The 21,577-nt window shown below is 31.8% G+C and overlaps 1 protein-coding gene across 1 annotated transcript in view; it reads left to right on the top strand.

Moving 5' to 3' along the window:
* LOC145249029 (zinc finger protein ZPR1-like) overlaps nt 1-18,365 on the top strand; it is a 79,398-nt gene extending 61,033 nt beyond the window's left edge. Inside the window, exons 10-15 of the mRNA XM_080110887.1 lie at nt 1,670-1,740; nt 4,817-4,973; nt 11,766-11,876; nt 15,245-15,334; nt 16,584-16,652; nt 18,040-18,365. Coding sequence (XP_079967013.1) covers nt 1,670-1,740; nt 4,817-4,973; nt 11,766-11,876; nt 15,245-15,334; nt 16,584-16,652; nt 18,040-18,159 — 618 coding nt within the window. The 3' untranslated portion in view covers nt 18,160-18,365. The remainder of the gene's footprint in view (nt 1-1,669; nt 1,741-4,816; nt 4,974-11,765; nt 11,877-15,244; nt 15,335-16,583; nt 16,653-18,039) is intronic.
* Nucleotides 18,366-21,577: the final 3,212 nt, after the last annotated feature.

The raw sequence follows: 21,577 nt of genomic DNA, 5'->3' as shown, positions 1-21,577 counted from the left end.
TTTGACAATCATTAAATGATATAAATTGTCATTTGACAATCATTAAATGATATAAATTGTCATTTGACAATCATTAAATGATATAAATTGTCATTTGACAATCATTAAATGATATAAATTGTCATTTGACAATCATTAAATGATATAAATTGTCATTTGACAATCATTAAATGATATAAATTGTCATTTGACAATCATTAAATGATATAAATTGTCATTTGACAATCATTAAATGATATAAATTGTCATTTGACAATCATTAAATGATATAAATTGTCATTTGACAATCATTAAATGATATAAATTGTCATTTGACAATCATTAAATGATATAAATTGTCATTTGACAATCATTAAATGATATAAATTGTCATTTGACAATCATTAAATGATATAAATTGTCATTTGACAATCATTAAATGATATAAATTGTCATTTGACAATCATTAAATGATATAAATTGTCATTTGACAATCATTAAATGATATAAATTGTCATGTAACAATCATTAAATGATATAAATTGTCATTTGTACAATCATTAAAATGATATAAATTGTCGTTTGACAATCATTAAATGATATAAATTGTCGTTTGACAATCATTAAATGATATTAATTGTCATTTGACAATCATTAAATGATATAAATTGTCATTTGACAATCATTAAATGATATAAATTGTCATTTGACAATCATTAAAATAATGAAGTTTTTCGTCTAAATTTTAGATATTATTTCACCAAAGTTATGTCGATTTTAAAAAAAAAAAAAAAATACTAACTTTATGGAGGTTTGTTGAGTATGTTTCAAGTTAGAATAATACAGACATACATACATATAGACATTTGCCTCTTTATATTATAGTCAGTATCCCTGTAACATTGAAGGCCACGATTAGTGCTTAATTAGACTAGAACTCAAACTTGGACTATCATAGCATGATAGATTCACATTCAATACCAAGTTAACAAAAATGTGGAGATGCCAATTGTGAAACGAGGGCATTTCTTGATGAAATTTGTGGATGAATGTGTGGAGAGTTATTTATGGTGTATGCTGTTTGTGAGGAGGATTTAATTTAGGTAAATAACTTTTTAATTGGGTATTGGAATTTCATGTTTTGCTGAATCCAAAAAAAATGACCATTTATATGAGGGTCGTTCCAAAATTAAAGCTTATTTTTTTTAACTCCTCAAGTTGAAGAGCTACAAAGACGGGAGTGATACCATTGAAATAAGCCACCTGTTGTGCTTCAGAATTTATTTTTCTACATAGTCCTCTGCATTCTCAATGCGCTTTTACTAGGAATTTAATGACACCTGCTGGCATAAGTGTCCATAAAATAGCCCCCGATGTAATCGCTTACATGCTCCTTCCAAACTTATTATCTTTTCCCCAAATCCTGTCGGCCTTTAGCAGGTGATGTCATGTCCAACTACCTTATCAGCTTTTCAGCTCTTCCGATTTAGGCAGGTCTTGATCTCTTTGTGACTCTTGTTCCAAACGTTTCCCATATATGCTTCAACAATACATACTAGTTAACACCAACTAATCAACATAGCCACCATCAGTATTAATATGCTTTGCATATATTTAAAAAAAATAATGTTTGTCTTTTTATGATTTTTTTTTTTTTATAAACAAAGTTTTCTTTCTTTTCGTTTTTCAGGTGATCGCTTTCAACATGAATTGTCCTTCGTGTCAAATTCCCTGTGAAACACGAATGAAATTAATCAATATCCTTTTTTTGGCTTTTCAAATGTTTTTATGGACAGCATTCTGCTAAAACGTTAATACCATGTTGATTTTTGTGTTACAGGGTCTGAATACATAACCTCTAATTCTGACTCATCGATTTTTATCGCGTCTGACAGTGATTGATCTTTCTGTAATTCAGTGATTATATTTATGCTTTTTTAAACAAAAAAACATGTTTTATATATATATATATATATATATAATAAATTTAAAAAAATATGGCCTCTATAAATGAATGATGTATATTATTCAGACTGTTACTATCTAGCATATTTATCGATCCAAGACTGTCCTTGCTCTATCATTATTTTCCTGGTAAGTGCTCATCTGAGCTTCAATCTATGTTGCCATCTTGCCAAACCTTCGCAAAAACATTCGTCTAGTAACAGCTACTATCAACAATTTCCCTTACTCCATATCTGTGCCCAAATTTAAATGCAAATTCCATGAACAAAGTTTATTTCCTAAACCTTGTGGAATTCTGTTCTGCTGGCCTGATTTCCAGCTGACTACAATATGGTCATCTTCAAGTCCAATGTAAACAAGTTTTTGATGAGCAGCAAGCCATACCCTTAAAAAATCAGATTCTACCCAATTTTTATTACTGTTGTTCTGGTGACCTTCGTACACTCATTAACTCTTATCCTCGAGTGAACTTTAGGCCTTCATAAATAGTGAAAAAAAAAACTTCTGTTTTTTAAACTCGTCAGAGGACTCCATTTTATCATATTCCTTTACTTAATCTATTGCATCAAACGAAACAATTTCTCGGTAATATGATCTGCTGGGTTCGTATTTATTTATGTGCTTTAATTATATTTGGACAAATGCACATTTTCTTTGAATTATGTTTAACTTTTTTAAATTTGTTTGGACACAACGTGCAAAGTTGTCAAGAACTGACAGACTTTTAGGTTTTTTGATAGCGAGATTATGTGGTTGGGTTCGGGTTAGGAAGGAAGTCAAAATGAAGGACACAATTTGGTAGAGTTGTATGTATATGACTCGCCCACATGTGAATGTGGAAATGCGGCTAGAACTTATGCAATCTATGCAGCAGTGCAGATCTGGCGGTATATAACATCACAACTATGACTTGTGAACACTGATGGAAAATCATTAATATAAATATTTCATATCAAGTGATCCAAATTAAATGCTACCCCTTCCATGGAAATATTATTAATAAAATTCACATCCAGCAATACAACCACATTTGGTGCAAATTAACTTTGCATTATGGCTGACTTGTCCACCAAGGTTCAGTCAGGAATGTGCAACAGATTTTATTTTATTGCTGTTGAATTATAAACAAAGACATTTTGGTAAACGCCTCATTCGCAGGTGGTGTGGTGTTAAATGGGCCTCACACTCACTGGACCTTAACCACCTCCTCTAGATTTTTATCTATAAGGTTATCTCATAGATAATGTCTATCAAAATAATCTCAAAATTATTTCTGAACTAAAGAGGTCATTGGGGCAGCTTAAAAGAGGAGCATGTCAGTTATTGACCCTAAAAAAAAAATTGACGCTCATGTAATCGTTAATTCAGAAGCCTTTCTATAATGCAACTATATTTGGAATGAAATAAACTTTCTTCAGTTCTTGACTTGTCCACCAAGTTTCCATCATTCTTTGTTTTATGGCCATTCAATGATAAGTGTGTCTGGATGCTTTTTTTTGACATTTGTTTCCTTGTTTTTTAATTTTTTGAAGCACTTTATTATTATTATTGTTGTTGCTATTATTATTATATATTTTTTAGAGTACCACTTCAGTCCCTGAAATGGCTGAAGCAGCTTACGATATAAAAATAGCTTTTTTTCATATATTCTTTTTTGAGAGGGGGGGGGGGGTATTTACGACATTATAAATCACCTGATTATATATATATATATATATATGTGTGTGTGCATATAATGCTTGTATCAATTGGTTTCCTAAATTTAAATCTGCATAATGTAGGATAAAACTAGTGTATTATCTGTTTATTATGCAAACATTATTGGTTACACATGTGCATACATGTTTCAGTGTAATCCTAATTCAAGGATAACACTTCATCAGGCCAAAAAAGAGTCGATATTAAAATGTTATATTCAAATGCTGCTCGGATATCAGTCTCTCCATGATGGAGTGCCAAGCTGAAGTCAAATAACTGAAAATTGACAGATCTGCAATTAAAGGAAATAGAGTTGTCAATTTAAAGTTTGCTGCTTGTAAAACAAACAAAACAAAAACTCTATTTATAAAATCCACTTTAAAAAAATTTTTTTTTTTTTTTTAACTGCTCGGTATCAAGTAAGGCTTTAAAAAAACATTTAATTTCACATACACAAATGCAAATGAGTTTCAGTAAATTAACACAGCCGTTAGAAATAATAAATTCTTCTTTTGCTGTTAATTTCTTAACATTGGTATAGTCAAGGCAGCAGAAAACAGGGAGAGATTTCAAAGTCTAGCAGGTTGAGGGGAAAAAAAATATTAGAGTAGAAACTTTGGGGGTTAGGGTTAGAAACTTTGGGTGTTAGGGTTAGAAACTTTGGGGGTTAGGGTTAGAAATTTTGGGGGTTAGGGTTAGAAACTTTGGGGGTTAGGGTTAGAAATTTTGGGGGTTAGGGTTAGAAACTTTGGGGGTTAAGGTTAAAAATTTTGGGGGTTAGGGTTAGAAATTTTGGGGGTTAGGGTTAGAAATTTTGGGGGTTAGGGTTAGAAATTTTGGGGGTTAGGGTTAGAAACTTTGGGGGTTAGGGTTAGAAACTTTGGGGGTTAGGGTTAGAAATTTTGGGTGTTAGGGTTAGAAACTTTGGGGGTTAGGGTTAGAAACTTTGGGGGTTCTCTACAGTGAATGTTTGAGATTTTGCTGCTTGTAAAAGTGGCACTACTGAACAGACAGGATTCAAACTTGGTACATCGAGATTGTCATTTAAGTTAGGTAGCCACTTTGCAGCCGCAACCTCTTGTGAATCCCTTCAAGTTGATTTTTACGTAAATCTATTTGTTAAAAAGAATGATTCAAACATTGCAAAAGCATTCCTTAACCAATATCCAGATATTCCGCATTTCAAAGACGTCATCATTATGGCAACATCGTGTGAACGTTGCGATTATAAAGACAACGAGGTGAAGAGTGGCGGTGCGATTGAGGATAAAGGCTGTCGCATTGAATTACGAATGAAGGAGAAAATAGATTTGTCGCGAGATGTTCTTAAAGTAAGAATTTTTGATTCTTGTTCAAAAAAAAAAAATCTGGTTCTTGTCAAGAATTCACCCACATTAAAATTCAAAAGAAAGATCTGTATGATGTATGTATCCGTGACGAAACGAAAATATCATATTCCAAAAATCACCTAAATTAATCAAGTAGTTTTATTTTTAAGTTAATAAAGTTGTACGAGTATTTAAGAAATACAATAGAACCCAGAGATACGGTGGCCCGAGGGTTCATTTTTTTCAGGTTACAATATGGAATACAATGTTTTTCCAGCCCATGGTTACAGTATTTGCCTTGCCGTATGGTGTTATTTATAATTTTATTTGATTATATACTTTACTGTATTTTGGTGCTAATTTTTAATATGTACTGTATAAAAATTTTACTTAGATCTTGCCATACAGCGATTTTACCTTACGATCTCAACCCCGGAACGGATTAATGCCGTATCCTAGGGTTCTACTCTAATTCTTTTCTCACCATTTTGAAAACAATTTCAAGAAACAAAGGGGAAATAAATCAACGATAATTCAAATTTGTTAGATTTGTGCTGTAATGTCTATGAATTCCTATTAATGATTTTTTTTTATTTTTGTTTTTTAATATCAAGGGAATTGTGGACAAGAACTGGTTTTCCTCTTTGTCTTCTTTTTGGTCTCCATTTAATGTGTCTCTTTGGCACAATGTTTTCTTTTATTAATCATTCCAAACAAGGTATGAAGCTACTTGATGTAAGAAGTTAAAAAAAATTATTTTTTTAGAGTCAAAAACTAGCCAACAATACTGGTTATATAGATTTTAACCCAGAAAACAGCAATTCTTCACCCTTGGTCAGAAACATTGCTCATGGAAAAGACAATATATATATAAAGTGAGAGTTACAAGGTGATTCGAAGTAAATCCATGGGGCACTTTCTACTTTTTAAGTGTTTTTTTTTTCCATGAAATTCTATCATTTTTGGGCTTTGATGTGCTTGAGACAGGGATGTGATTTCTTGGCTTTTTAGTAGAATTCTGTGTCTTTCTTTTTAATCCAGAAAAGTGTGTGGTTAAATTAAACTTGGTTGACTCAAAGGTCAAGGTTCTTTCTATTTTCGGCCCTGTCGGTGGGGCATTAGAATACGCTGACTGCCCCCCTGCAGAGGGTAAAAGTCCCTCAATGGAGGTCCTGGATATGACCTTAAACTATATCCAGTGGTGAGGCGCCAGATTGTGGGCTTTGGGGAGTGTGGAGCCACCCTTTAATTACCATTGCTCCCAGGTCCACTCTGACCCGGAGTGGTAGTACCTGTTTGGGTCTCAACTATGGGTTAAATAGAAACCGACGTGAAAACAACAAATATATTCTATTAAAAAAAAAATTTCTTCAAAATCTTTGGATTTGGCATTAAATAACCCGAAAAGGGTTGATATGCCGTAAAACAAAAACAACCAAATCTTTCTATTTTCATGATGGAAAAAACAAACAAAAAAAAAACAACTAATAAAAAATCTCATCAATTTTGAACGCCTACCACCACAAATGCAAGATTAAGTTCCTATTACAGAAATCTTAAAAAAATATTCTTTTCATTGATTTAAATTGAACTCTTCCAATATAAGAATCTGAAATTCTTTGCTCAAAATATTCGAGATGAAAGTAAATTTAGTTTATTATTTTTATTATTGGAATCCTGTTGAGATAAGTAATTTATTTGCGGAGTATAATCCTCATCTTCTAGTTTGTGTTTTACAATGTTTCAACTATTCGTCTGGTCTTTGATCACGAAGGCCAGACGAATAGTTGGTCGAAACATTGTGAAACAATAACTAGTAGATCATCATATCTTATCGCATGAACAGATACTACACTTTGATCTTGTCCCAAATTGTTGCCTCACCACGTTTTTGGTCAACTAAGCCTCTGGCTGACTTTGGGTACAATTGAAACCGCTATCTTTAGACAATGGAACCATAGAGATCCAACGGCTCTATCCACTGCGCTACAGGCCCCGAAGGTCAAGTTATATTTTTTGTCTTATAAATCCACGTTTTATTTATCATCTGATCTTCCATGGTCATGTCCGTACCGAATGGTATATATATTATTTGATTGGAATTCATTTTGCCTCCTTAAGGTCTTGGTTTGAGCAATGAGGACCCAATCGGTAGTTTTCCCTAATGTGATGAAGCTGCTGAAGCAATATATACTCTGGTCGGAAGAAAGTAAATACCCAATTTAACAAAAATTGGGCCATTTCGATTTATCTGTCAGGCTGAGGTATTGGTCTTGAGTAGTCTTAGGGGGTTAACTCTTCTAGGCTTTGTCCAACTGTTATTGCTAACGGTTGAGGGGTCCTAACTGGGAAATACCAACAAAGCTACCTGGGCAACTTTTAGGAGGTCAGAGTACATCTTCTTTAGAGGTGTTGGCTTATTCTTCTCATCTTCCAGCCTTGTGTCACATCTTCCTGGAAGTAAATACCATTTGTCACATTTTGTGGTTATAGTCAGCTAAAGTCTTTCATGATTTTCCGCATGACTGCTACGAAAACCAGTAACAAGGCAAAATAGTCCTTTTGCTTTTTGGTATTCAGTATCTGTATTTTGAAGCGATTTATTGAAATAAAATATAAAAAAAGCACATTATTGAAAAGTATGCAATAAAAAATAACAAAATTATACAAATAAAAATAATGTAATTAGTCTTTATAAATATACTTTATAAATATACTTTATAAATATACTTTATAAATATACTTAATAAATATATTTTATAAATATACTTTATAAATATATTTATAAATATATTTATAAATATATTTTATAAATATACTTTATAAATATACTTTATAAATATATTTTATAAATATACTTTATAAATATATTTTATAAATATACTTTATAAATATATTTTATAAATATACTTTATAAATATATTTTATAAATATACTTTATAAATATATTTTATAAATATACTTTATAAATATACTTTATAAATATATTTTATAAATATACTTTATAAATATACTTTATAAATATACTTTATAAATATATTTTATAAATATACTTTATAAATATATTTTATAAATATACTTTATAAATATACTTTATAAATATACTTTATAAATATACTTTATAAATATACTTTATAAATATACTTTATAAATATATTTTATAAATATACTTTATAAATATATTTTATAAATATACTTTATAAATATATTTTATAAATATACTTTATAAATATACTTTATAAATATACTTTATAAATATACTTTATAAATATACTTTATAAATATACTTTATAAATATATTTTATAAATATACTTTATAAATATACTTTATAAATATATTTTATAAATATACTTTATAAATATATTTTATAAATATACTTTATAAATATACTTTATAAATATACTTTATAAATATACTTTATAAATATACTTTATAAATATACTTTATAAATATATTTTATAAATATACTTTATAAATATATTTTATAAATATACTTTATAAATATATTTTATAAATATACTTTATAAATATACTTTATAAATATACTTCAATAATTCTTAATAAAGAAAATCATCATCATCATATCTTATCGCAATTAACCCATCGCATGGCGGTGCTGTTTGCCTCCTTAAGGTCTTGGTTTGAGCAATGATGACCCAATCGGCAGTTTTCCCTAAGGTGGTGCATCGTTTGTACCTCTCCACATGGACATAAAGGTGACATGTCTGGGCCCCACTTGTGGAGATTGTCTTTTGTTTTGCCTACTTTGGCTCTGGCTCTATTCAGAGTAACCCAGTTTTTTCTACCAAGGTTTGGACCCTGGGGAAGTGTTTCTTTTGGGTCTAGTAGGGCTTCATTTTTATTCCTGCTGTTATAGTCTCGCCATCGTTCCATCCTATAGGGGACAGCTTGCTTGGGATCGATTTCCTCTATATTGATGAAGCTACTGCAAGATTTTAGTCTTTGTCTCACTGATTGGTGGCCAAACAGTGAGTGTCTGTGGTCGTTAAGCTTTTTGTACCGTTCTATTCTGGTGATGACTTCTCGACTGATATGTGGTGGTGGAATACCAGTACATATCAGGTGAGAAGTTATCACAAAGAGACAAAGACTAAAATCTCGCAGTAGCTTCATCAATATAGAGGAAATCGCTCCCAGGCATTAACTAGTAGATGAGAATAATAGTTCACAAATAAATAAATTTAGTTTTTATATTATTTAATTGGAATTCATTTTTGAGATGAGTATTATTTATTTATTGCGGACTATTATCCTCATCTTTCTTAGATGTTGTTTCACAACGTTTCGGACAACTATTCCTCTGACCTTTGTGGCCAAAGACCAGAGGAATAGTTAGTCGAAACATTGTGAAACAGCAACCTGACGAAGGCCAGAGGAATAGTTGGCTGAAATGTTGTGAAGCAACATCTAAGAAAGATGAGAATAATAGTCCGCAATAAATTAATGAATTTAGTTTAATTCTCTATCTTTTTTTACTTATTTTACTTTAAAGACAAAAATAATGAAATGAAAAAAAAACAAAAAATAATAGAATGAAAAAAAAAAAAAAATAATGAAATGGAAAAAAAAAAAAAAAATAATAGAATGAAAAAAAAAAAAAAAAATAATGAAATGAAAAAAAAAACAAAAAATAATAGAATGAAAAAAAAAAAAAAAATAATAAAAAAAAAAAAAATAATAGAATGAAAAAAAAACAAAAAATAATAGAATGAAAAAAAAAACAAAAAATAATGAAATGAAAAAAAAAAAAAAATAATAGAATGAAAAAAAAAAAAATAATAATAAAAAAAAAAATAATAGAATGAAAAAAAAAACAAAAAATAATGAAATGAAAAAAAAAAAAAAAAAAATAATAGAATGAAAAAAAAAAAAAAATAATTAAAAAAAAAAAAATAATAAAATGAAAAAAAAACAAAAAAAATAATAAAAAAAACAAAACAAAAAATAATGAAATGAAAAAAAAAAAAAAAAATAATAGAATGAAAAAAAAAAAAAAAAATAATTAAAAAAAAAATAATAGAATGAAAAAAAAAAAAAATAATAATTGAATGAAAAAAAAAAAAATAATAAAAAAAAAAAAAAAATAATGAAATGAAAAAAAAAACAAAAAATAATAGAATGAAAAAAAAAAACGAATTATAATAATTTTACGAGATGCCTTCAATAAGTTTCCAGACATTTTTTTTTTGTACGCATTTAAAATTGTCGTAGACTCTTGAACAATTCAGTATGTTATTACTGTACATCTTATTAGATGACTGCCCAATTTTTATGATTTTCAGGTTCAAATGAACAGCTACAGCAGGAATTGGAATACATCCTACTAAAGCCTAATTGTCACAGCTGGTGAATTTTAAAAATACAATCTGAACGTGAGGACACTTTAAAAGAATGATATGCAATAAAATTCTGTTTTTAAACTGGAAAAAATGCCATAGAAACATGGAATGCTTCAGACCACTTTTGGACCATCTTGCATGAATCAAGCATCAGTTTTTGAGCGGCATAAGAGATTCAAGAAAGGCAGGGAGTCTGAAGTATGAGAGGTGTGGGAGAAGTAAGGAAGTCAGAACAGCAGAGTTGATTGGCCAGATAAAGAATTTCATGGATAAGGACTGTCGTGTGTCTATAGAGACAATCAGATGTCAGTGTGAGAACTGTACACACAATTATTCATGAGGAACTGAAGATGCGGAAAATTTACACAAAGTTTATCCCAAGGGTGGTCCATCTTTGTCACAAACTATTTGATTAAGACAGTTCCTCACCCTCCCTATTGTCCAAAACTTGTTCCCTGTGACTTTTGGTTACTCCCTAACTCAAGAAAAAACCTTAGAGGCTGTCATTATGAGACAATTGAGGAGGTGAAAGAGGCTGTGATGAAAGTTGTTGTAATGGTACAAGTGTATTGCAACCGCAAATTTTTTCTAGAGTTAAAAAAAAAATGTTCCTGAAGAGGTTACATCGTTTTTTAATATAACGACAATGATGAGAATAATTACCCAAAAATATTCTGCTGTTGCTTTTATTATCACATCGGTTATCGTTTACCCCCGCCATCAGCGAAAAAAAAAAAAAAAAAATCAGTCTACTTTGTGTGTGTGTGTGGGGGGGGGGGGTACCTGTAAACAGCCTGAAAAAATATCCGAAAAAAAGATTGGTTTTTCTCCAGAATTTCCTCCTCTGTTCAAAAAATAAATAAATAAAGCAAAATCTGTATGATCGACAAAATGAATACATCATATTCCAAAAATCATGTAAACTGATCAAATAGTTTTACTTTTTAAATAAGAAAATCAAATTTTATGAGTAATAGAAAAGCAGCTGTCTTGCATGCCATTTTGAAAATAATCTGAAAAATAAACGAAAACAAAGGGAGGTAATTTAATACTTCAAATTTGTTACGTCCCTTTGTTGTAATATCGACAAAATCCTATTAAAATTTATTTTCTTTACAGATAAAACTACTTGATCAATTTACATAATCTTTGAAATATATTTTTGTGTCACACGTACAACGTCGTACAGATTTTTCTTTCATTTTTTTTTCTTAATATAGCGACAATTCTAGACAAGAACTAAAAATTAAAAATTTTACATTTTAGAGTGGGGATCACTTTTATATATGAATTTAACATAAAATGAAGATTCACTTTTTGATCAGTTATGGTCAGATTTACACGTAATCGCACATAAAATTTGGTGTGATAATGAAAAAGTTTACACAAATTCTTCATTGACTTTTTTCTTTTTCTTTTTTTTTTTTTTTTAAGAGTGAAACAAGTTCTGTGCTGATTCCAGAATTGGATTTTGAGACCCAAATGGGAACTCTTGGAGGGAAATTCACAACCATTGAAGGGCTTCTCAAAGATATTATTTCTGCTGTAAGCAAAACATTTTTTTTTCTCTTTTGAATGAAACGATTGGTTTTAAATTCCTTATTTTTTTAAATGTCAAACATATTAGCAGAAGCGAAATGTTTAGTTTGGTTATTTTATTTAAGAGCATGTAAACCGTATTTAATGCTGAATCCAATCATTTTGGTAAAAGTTTTTATGCTTCAAGTTGTTTATAGCTTCAAATATTCTTTGTGTTTGGTTTGGTTGTTTTGTTTAATGACATATCAACTCTTTTCTGATTATTTAATGCAGAAAAAGGTCACTTTATTAGCAAAAATTTTTATGCTTAAAGTTCTTTATATCTTCAAGATTTAGCAGACAAAGCTAGGATCAACACTTTTCAGTTCCAAACTAGATGAAAAAAAAATTTGACAATGCCTATTGATAAAAATAATATTAGCTCTAAAGTTAAATAATAATGAACTGCTAGTTATTCTTGAATATCTAAATTTGAAAATACAATTAGTTTGGAACTGATTCCAGGACTGGCTACCTATCACTATCTTGACCGCTACGGGCCATTGTATGTGGTCTGCATTCATCCAGAATGCTATGTATTCTATGAGGTGAGCTGGCTCACTTCATAGAACATTGAACGTTGGTTCAAGTCCAAGTCGTATGCGAAGTAGTTACAGAATTTTATTAATATAGAGAAAAGATGAAGATAACTCTTATTTTAATGTTCAAGATAAGATAAAGGTTACCTCCCTTATATTTTGAGTTTTTAACTGATCTCTATGGTAAGAATCTTCCTTCCTGGAATAAGTATTTTCCAAATGAAACTAAATTGAATTTCACTTTTTTAGGGTCCCTCCAATAATAAAACCGGTTTTTTTTTACTCAAAAACTAAAATATTGAAGAGCTACAAAGACAGGAGTAATACCATTAAAATAAGTGACCTTTTTGTGCTGCACAATTTACTTTTCTACCTGGTCACAACTTTGCACTTTTGCCAGGAATTCAATTACGCATCTATGACAGGGGTTGCTTTCTTATGTCTCGTCAATATCTGCAACAGAGAGATGAAATTTTCAGGTCATGACTTCATAAGTTCAGTCATCATAATAATGCAATTCTCCCCCCCCCCCGATCCATTCAGAATGAATAAAAAATAGAGTGCATTACTTTTGGAACATATCTCATAACATGCAGCAAGAATATAACCAAAAAAAAAAGACTAGTCAGAATCAAATATTGATTTGTCAGACGCATTAGGTCTGATTTTATTTATCCCCTGACAAAGGAGGGATTGGACCTAGTAATTCACTCCCATTTGTCCATTCATTTGTTTGCACTTTTTTTAATAACCACCCCATGGATTTTTTTGAAATTTTGCACAAACATTAGTCATGGTGAAAGTAAATCTTTACCAGAACAGACTTTCTGAGATAAATAACTCTGGTTGCTCCCCTAGGGCAGATCATTCACTCATGGAGGGGGACCTTGCATGCTCAGCTTGTTTATATACAGTGATGATCATATTTATTGGCACGGTAAAATAAAAGTTAAATTTTGTCTAATAAATTCTAAAAAAGGGATTAAATTAAAGAAAATAACAAAGTATATTATGTATTTTTAACTGGCCTTTCCGATGCAGCAATCGGATTTTAGAAAAAATAAATAACAAAGGAACAACAAACATAATTGCAAAAAACCCTTGTTCAAAATTATTGGCACGGCTTTGTTTTTCTTTTAGTATCAGTATAATATCAATCAATTTCCGGTTTACGTGCTTTCTGAACTTTTTTATAGCCATATTATGCTTGTTTAACGCTAATTCAGTGAATAATTTTTTTCAGATAATTTTTAGATAGCGATTTATTTAAACTATTATAAGTGACTAAATTATAATTTTCAATCGCCATGGTTAAAACTAAGGAACACAGCGAAGACGTCAGGAAGCTTGTTGTAGCATGACATACCAATGGGGAGGGCTATGATAAGATTTCAAAGAAGCTAAACCTTCCCAAATCCACTGTTAGAGCCATAATAAACAAGTTCAAATCGCAAGGCCATGTTATGAGTTTAGAAGGTAGAGGGAGAAAAAGGATTCTTTCCCCAAGAGATGAACGGAAAATTGTTCGACAAGTAAAACAAAACCCAAGGATCTCTGTTGGGGAGATTGTTGATGAACAGAGCACCTCTGGAGTGAATGTATCTCGACATACAGTTGGTAGAGTTTTGAAGAGAGCTGGTTTAAAAGCATGTCGTCCGAGAAAGACTCCCTTATTGAAGCCTATGCACCTGAAAGCAAGGCTAGCCTTTGCAAAACGTCATATTGATAAAGATGTTGCATTCTGGAAACGTGTTCTATGGACTGACGAAACGAAAATAGAGTTATTTGGCCATAATAAAGTGTCTTATATTTACAGAAAATCTGGCAAAGCTTTCCTGCCTAAGAACACCATACCCACAGTGAAGCACGGTGGAGGCAGTTTGATGTTTTGGGGATCCTTTGCTGCCTCTGGACCAGGGCGACTTGTTAAGGTCACAGGTAGCATGAAAAAGGAAGATTATGTTAAAATATTGGATGAAAACCTGAAAGACTCTGCTAAAGAGCTCTCACTTGGTCGTCGTTGGTGGTTCATGCAAGATAATGACCCAAAGCATTCGGCTAAACTGACTAAGAAATGGCTTGAGGACAATCATATTAATGTTTTGGAGTGGCCATCACAAAGCCCAGACCTTAATCCAATTGAAAATTTATGGAGAACATTAAAATTGAGGGTAATGCAAAGGAAGCCTAAGAATCTTATTCAATTGGAGGATTATTGTTAGGAAGAGTGGGCTAAAATTACTACTGAAGAGTGCAACAACTTGGTTGTAAACTATGAAAAGCGACTGAGGAAGGTAATCAAGGCCAAAGGCTATACAATTGATTATTAAATAAATCGTGCCAATAATTTTGAACAAGGTTTTTTTGCAATTATGTTTGTTGTTCCTTTGTTATTTATTTTTTCTAAAATCCGATTGCTGCATCGGAAAGGCCAGTTAAAAATACATAATATACTTTGTTATTTTCTTTAATTTAATCCCTTTTTTAGAATTTATTAGACAAAATTTAACTTTTATTTTACCGTGCCAATAAATATGATCATCACTGTGTATATATATATATATATATATATATATATATATATATATATATATATATATATATATATAATGTAGCATGTTTTTTCTTTTAAAGGTTTATTATTTTCTTTCCCAAAATTGAGTGTAAAAAAAAAAAAATGAAACCATTTTTTTTTTTCTTACAAATCTTACAAATTTTTTTTTTTGGTCAATTTTATATTTAGACTTTCAAAAAATTTTTAAATAAAATTTCATTTTCCTTTTGTTCTTTTTGTAGCTGAAAAGCGAAAACCCTTTCTGTTATGGAGACACTGCAGCCGATTCATCCAAACAAAAGCTCGAAGAATTTTGTGGAAAAATAACTGAGGTTAGTTTAAATTTCATTTATTAACTACGCCACAGGTTTTTGAGGACACATGTCTGACGGAACAAAAGCATGCTCCCCCAACAGATTAAATAAAGGGTTTTGTTCGAAATTCCTTGCAGATTCCCAAGATCAACAAGATACATCTGAAGAAGGTCAGAGGTTACATCAGAGATTACATCGACCCCTTCACGGCCAAAAACTGATTAAAAAGATTTTCCCAAATCTCAGTACCCTTTATGTCCAATCTTGAGTTTGTAGATTGAAAATTGACAGAGTAGTTTGGTAGGGAAATGGACACACACAGGCACAGACAATTTCACTTTTCTACATATATTGATATATATTAGAGTTTCAAAAAGAATAAGTGGAGTCATTATAGGAATTTTGAGGAATATCAGTGGGGGAAGAAAACAAAGATAGACGGGAGAAAAGTGTCAAAAGATTATTAAACTAAAAAATGATTCAAATAAATAAAAAAAAAAAGAACCTCGAGGTACTTTTCGACTGACCCTTTTCAAGAGATTACATCAGTAATGGTTAAAATAAAACAATTTATAGTTGAAAATGGAGGCGAGAGGAGGGATTGAAACCAAAGTATAAAATCACACTGGGAAAATTAAATAAATAAACGAATCACCCGTGATATGTCATCCATAAATCAGAACTCGGGGCGGGAGGGGGGGGGATCAGCTTGTCTGCAAATAAATGCAGAAACAAGGAATATTGATGCAATGTAGGCATTTTTTTGGTGGTTAGAGCTCTTTAAACAGGTCTAATTTATGCGACAGCTCCATTTGCCTCCAGAGTGATGGTCTGCGTATTAGTACACTTACGGTTTCCAAAATATTGAGATGCTGTTTGGAACAGGCTTTTTATATAATGTGAAAACAGCCATCTGAATACGCTTCACCGCATGCTTTGTCGTACATGTGCGCACCAATTGATGACTCATGAATTGCTGAGCGCCCGGATGTATTCTGTAAATGCCCGGATGTGTTCAACAATATGGTTATTTTAGACCCCCTTTAGGACTTTTGAAAACATGCTGTACCAATCTGACTCCCAGACATTGAAACGTACAATCCACGTAGTCAGCATCACACTGACATTTAAATTGGTATACAACTAAACTTATGTTTTTTGGCATTTTTCTTTCACTTCTTCTCCGTCTCGTGATTTTGTTGTCCTGTAGTGTGAAAGTTAAGGAACTTCATTTTTTATTTTGTAAAAAATTTTTTTTTTTTTTTAGATTGTTGAAGGCGAACGTCTGGATGTTACTTTCATACTTGATGATCCAGCCGGAAACAGTTATATTCAGGTAATACCATCCTTGCGCATTTGTTTTCAGATTTCTTTCTAGAGGAAATGACCTTGGAATTTCATTTGAGCAAAAAGGGAGTACACCTCCACAGTTCAACCTAAATATAAAAAAAAATACAGAAAAATTTTTATTCTGTACGTGCTTATCACAGAATGACAATGTCATATTCCAAAAATCATGTAAATTGATCAAGTAGCTTTTTTTTTTTCTTTTTTTTTTTTTTTTACAGGTTTGTTAAGAATCCAAAACAAGCAGGTTAATCTCTAAATGGGAGGGGGACTTAAGTGAGGAGAAAAAATATGGATGGAGATTGCGAGTGGATGGTGTCCTTTTAAAAACTTCATTTGAGGAAGCTAAGAACGAAATACACATTACACTTTGTTCTCGCCAAAAAAGTTAATGGTGTCTATGTTTTTATTATAGAAAAGTCAAACTTTTACTGCGTCTTTTTGATTTATTAAGTTTGGTTCTTATTTAGAATTCAACCTAATTAAAAATGCAAAAATACAGAAAATGATGTGTATGTTTGTTGCAGGATGAAAATGTTATAAATACTCCTCACAGAAGGGAAATGTCATATTCCAAAAATTTATTGATCAAATAATTTTATTTTTTGTATATAAAATCATTTCTTTATGATTTTTAGCGATTAATGGTAAATTGTAGCCATTGCAAGACTGATTTTAAAATCTCGGTAGTTCGAATTGAATTGTCTCCATTTATTAAATATTGTCAATAAAGACACAATCGCCTCACTTTATCATAAAATTTGATTTCCTTAGTTTAAAAAAAACAAAAAAAAACTACTTGATTAATTTATGTGGTTTTTGGAATATGACATTTTCATTCTGCAACAAACACAGATGCGGAATAAGAAATGTAGTCGTATTTGCCTTTCTAGGACGGCGGAGACACAAGATGTCACAAGGTTAGTTTTTAACGTGAGAAAAATATAGTTTCCCAAAAGAGGTACTCTGGATTGGTACAAAAATATAAATTGGTTCGGTCTAGAAGGATGACTGAGGACAAAAATGATGAAATGTAGTATCAGCACAGCAGTAGTAGTAGTAGTAGTAGTAGTAGAACAGTAGTGCTATTAGTGTAATAGAGTAGTAGTAGTAGTAGTACCTATTTACTATGCCTCCCCACGGGACAGAGTTAGACACCAGGGTCGTTTTTTAACGTGGAGAAAAGGTACAAAAATAAAAATTGTCTCAGTCGTGAAGGATCTCTCCTCCACCAAAAGAGAACAAGAAATAGAAGTGTAGCATCTGAAAAACAGATACTACACTTGTCCCGAAGGCCAGTAGTCGTAGTAGTATTCTGAATAATTAAAATTTTCATGTTTTTCTTTATTCATTCTTTATTGCTTTCTATTTTCCAGGATCTTTGTTTCCCAGAAGAGGATCCCAACCTGAAAATTATCCACTATGAACGGACATTTCAGCAAAATGACGATTTGGGAATTAATGACATGAAAACAGAAAACTACGAAGAATCCTGATGTTTATTACAACAGAAAAAAAAAAAAACAGAATTCATCAATTTTTTTCGCTTCTGACTTTTTTTTTTTTTTTTTGTTTCTTTTTCATTCGGAAAGAAATCTTTTTTTTTTTATGTAAGAGCGATTTTAACTTTCATCAGCAAAAAAACTTTTGTTTTGGTTTGTTTTATTTTATTTTGATGAAATAAAGAAATTTATTTGCAAGATTTTTAGTTGTCTATTTATACAAAATTTATTTAAGCAACCTAATGGAATGTGCTCTGAAGAACATATTGCACTTATGTCCCCCTCGACGTACATACCCCCGACAAACCCGCTTAGCAACAAAATCTCACCCCTTCCCTGTTGAGGTCCTTAAATGCCAGAAAGCTTTCTACTCTAACAGTTTCTTCTCTCAAACAGCTAGACTTTGGAATTCCCTTCCTGCTACCTACTTCCCAAACTGTACTGATATGCAGAAGTTTAAATGTTACATTAACCAACGTCTTGTTAATCTTTCCTAGGCCTGACCCCAAATAGTAGCCCCTCAGCCTGACTTTCACAAAAACCACTTGTCTAGCTGTAAACACTATCATTAATTTCTCCCAATCTTTATCTGTGTCTAAACCTAAATGTAGGTTCCATGAACAAAGCTTCTTTCTTAGAACTGCACGCCTGGGGAACTCTCTTCCTTTTTCCTGCTTTCCAACTGACTACAACTTGGAAGTCTTCAAGTCCAATGTAAACAAGTTCTTAATGAGCTGTTCCCTTAAGTAATCCCATTTACCAAATTTCCACTACTAACCATTACTACAACATTTTCACATTGACTACTGTACACTCATTAACCCTTATCCTCGAATGGCCCCCGGTCCTTGATAAGTGGTGACTCCTTTCTTTGAAAAAAAAAAAAAATAATGTACTTAAAGATTATCATATTATTTACAAAAAAAAAACACAAGTTTTCAATCTTTGTAAAAAACGCTCGCCATATTTCTTTGGGAACATGTGACATAATAACAAAGGAAGTAACTCATAGTTATCTCTATATAAATAAAATGAACTCATTTTTTCCCGTCGGATTTTGACCTTAATAGGATTAAAAATCAAGATATTTCATGCAAATATAATATGCACAAACAGCAGAACAATATCTGAGGTGTGTTATAGGCTTATTATTTCTCAAATTCCTTGATAATCTTAGATTTCTATACTTTTTCTGCTGAGAAGTCACGGCCAAAATCGGTTAAGATCAATGGAAGTGGTAAAATATTTTCTCTCTAATAAATTCCTCCTCCCCCTGCCACCACTTAACACCGTTTGGGGATCGTTCACAAGGAACAGTTGAGAAGAGAACACCGGTTTGGCTTCGTAGTTCTTTCATGTGAAGTTATTTAAAATCACTAAACTAAGCTGCAGTGCTCTGTGGCGTAGTGGTTAGCGTGCTGGACAATTCACATTATATTTTCACATTCGCGCCGACCTACCATAGTCGTTTTTTTTTTTTTTCCTAAACAACTGGAATGGACTTTTCTTGGTGGCCGAACTGTTAACGTTGCAGATGTTTTTTTTTTGTTTTTTTTCACACTTTATTTTCCTACTTTTACTCATGACTCCGGGTTTGATCCTTCCTACTTACCTACCATAACATTTTTTAAAACTCCCCCCCCCCCCCGTCCCGGAAACAAACACTCGGGCAACGCCGGGTACCCCCGCTAGTGATTATTAATGCACAATCTATACATCTATAAAAGTGAGAATGTGTGTGAGGATACTTCTTAACCTATATACTCAATAAATTTTTAATCTACAAACTTGAAATTTGATATATAGGGTATTCAGACATTTAAAGAATTTAACGTTGTGTTTAATACTGGGCAACGCTGGGTACATCTAGTTTATTAAAAGATTGGCAATATTTTTTTTTTTTTTTTTTTTTTTTAACACAGTGATCACCACTTATGAAGGCCCGGAAGCCACTCAGGGATAAGGGTTATTGCAAGTACATTACGTTAGTGTGGAGATTTGATGAGGTGTTTAATTAAGGGGGCGGTTCATTAGGAATTTGTTAACATTGGACTTGAAGACATCCAAGTTGTAGTCCGGAGGGAAGCAGGCAGATGGAACAGAGTTCCACAGGCGTGCAGTTCTAAGAAAGAAGCTTTGTTCATGGAATCCGCGTTTTGATTTAGGCACAGATATAGAGTGGGGGAAATTTTTCACAGTGGATTCAGCTAGACGGGTGTTTTTCGTGAAAGATTGGCGAGGGGGCACCAGAGATTGGAGCTCAGACGAGCACCTGCCATGGAAATAACGATAAAACAAGGATAGGCTCGCAACGTCTCTTCTGTGGGAGAGAGGTTGCAGGGTAGAGAAAAGGGCATCCCCCACTAAGCCACAAAGTTTATTTTGTACTCTGTCAAGGCAGGATAGGCTGTTTTTAGCAGCTCCTGCCCAGATATGGCAACAGTATTCCATCCTTGGACGTACTTGACTTTTATATAGATAGAGAATTGCATCAGTAGTGAGATATCTTCTGGATCGGTAGAAGGATCCCACCATCTTTCCAGCGACCTTGGCAACAGACTTGATGTATGTGTTCCATTTCAGATCAGGAGTAAAGGTCAAACCCAGAAGCTTGTCAAAACACGGGGCCTCACCCAGACGAGAACCATCCATCACAATTGATGCCAGCTGGGGATCAGAGCGTTGATGGTGTAAGGATACACGTTATTTACCGCCCTTTGGAGCCTTCCAGTGTATTCAGCCAAACATTTTATTTTTTAAAAATGTTTAAATAATTTTTTTCTACCTCATCGTTTTTCATAATTTTTGGATGTATTCATTTCTGTAATATGACAATTAAGTACGGACCATTAATTTGCCTTGAAATTCAATATTAAAAATTTCAAATTTGCTATTATAGTACATTTTCTTTTTATGATAACTTGCATTTTTTTTTTTATATTCTCCCAAAGCCTGAAAAAAATATTTATTTTTTACAAAGATTTTATTGAGAAAAACAAAATCCCACAAAAAAAACAATTGAACAATAAAACCACTTTAAATAATTTTCCTTTCTTCATCTGTTTTTCTAAAACTAAACAAAACCTTTATAGTAAAGTTTCTTTCCAAGAATTATGCGTCTGTAGAACACTATAGCAAGAGGCTGACTACGACGTAATTGTTTTCATGTCCCATGTAAACAAATTCATGTTGAGCGGTCCTCTTAATCATTATTTCGATTCTTCAGACTATTGTTTCCATCTTGATTGTTTTCATGTCCCATGTAAACAAATTCTTGTCATTATCACATTTTAGTCATACAATCTCTGACCTTCTTCAGGTGTATCGTGTTGAAATCGGGAATTTTTCTGTCAAACTCAGGAATTTGCATGGAATTTTGAACAGAACCTGTTATTTAATTCATGAGGGTAGC

Source organism: Euprymna scolopes, chromosome 27 (genome assembly GCF_053919585.1).
Source record: "Euprymna scolopes isolate OS-2025 chromosome 27, ASM5391958v1, whole genome shotgun sequence".
NCBI classification, from domain to species: domain Eukaryota; kingdom Metazoa; phylum Mollusca; class Cephalopoda; order Sepiida; family Sepiolidae; genus Euprymna; species Euprymna scolopes.
Note: the sequence above shows the minus strand (reverse complement) of the source record. Positions and strands in the feature narration are given on the sequence as shown.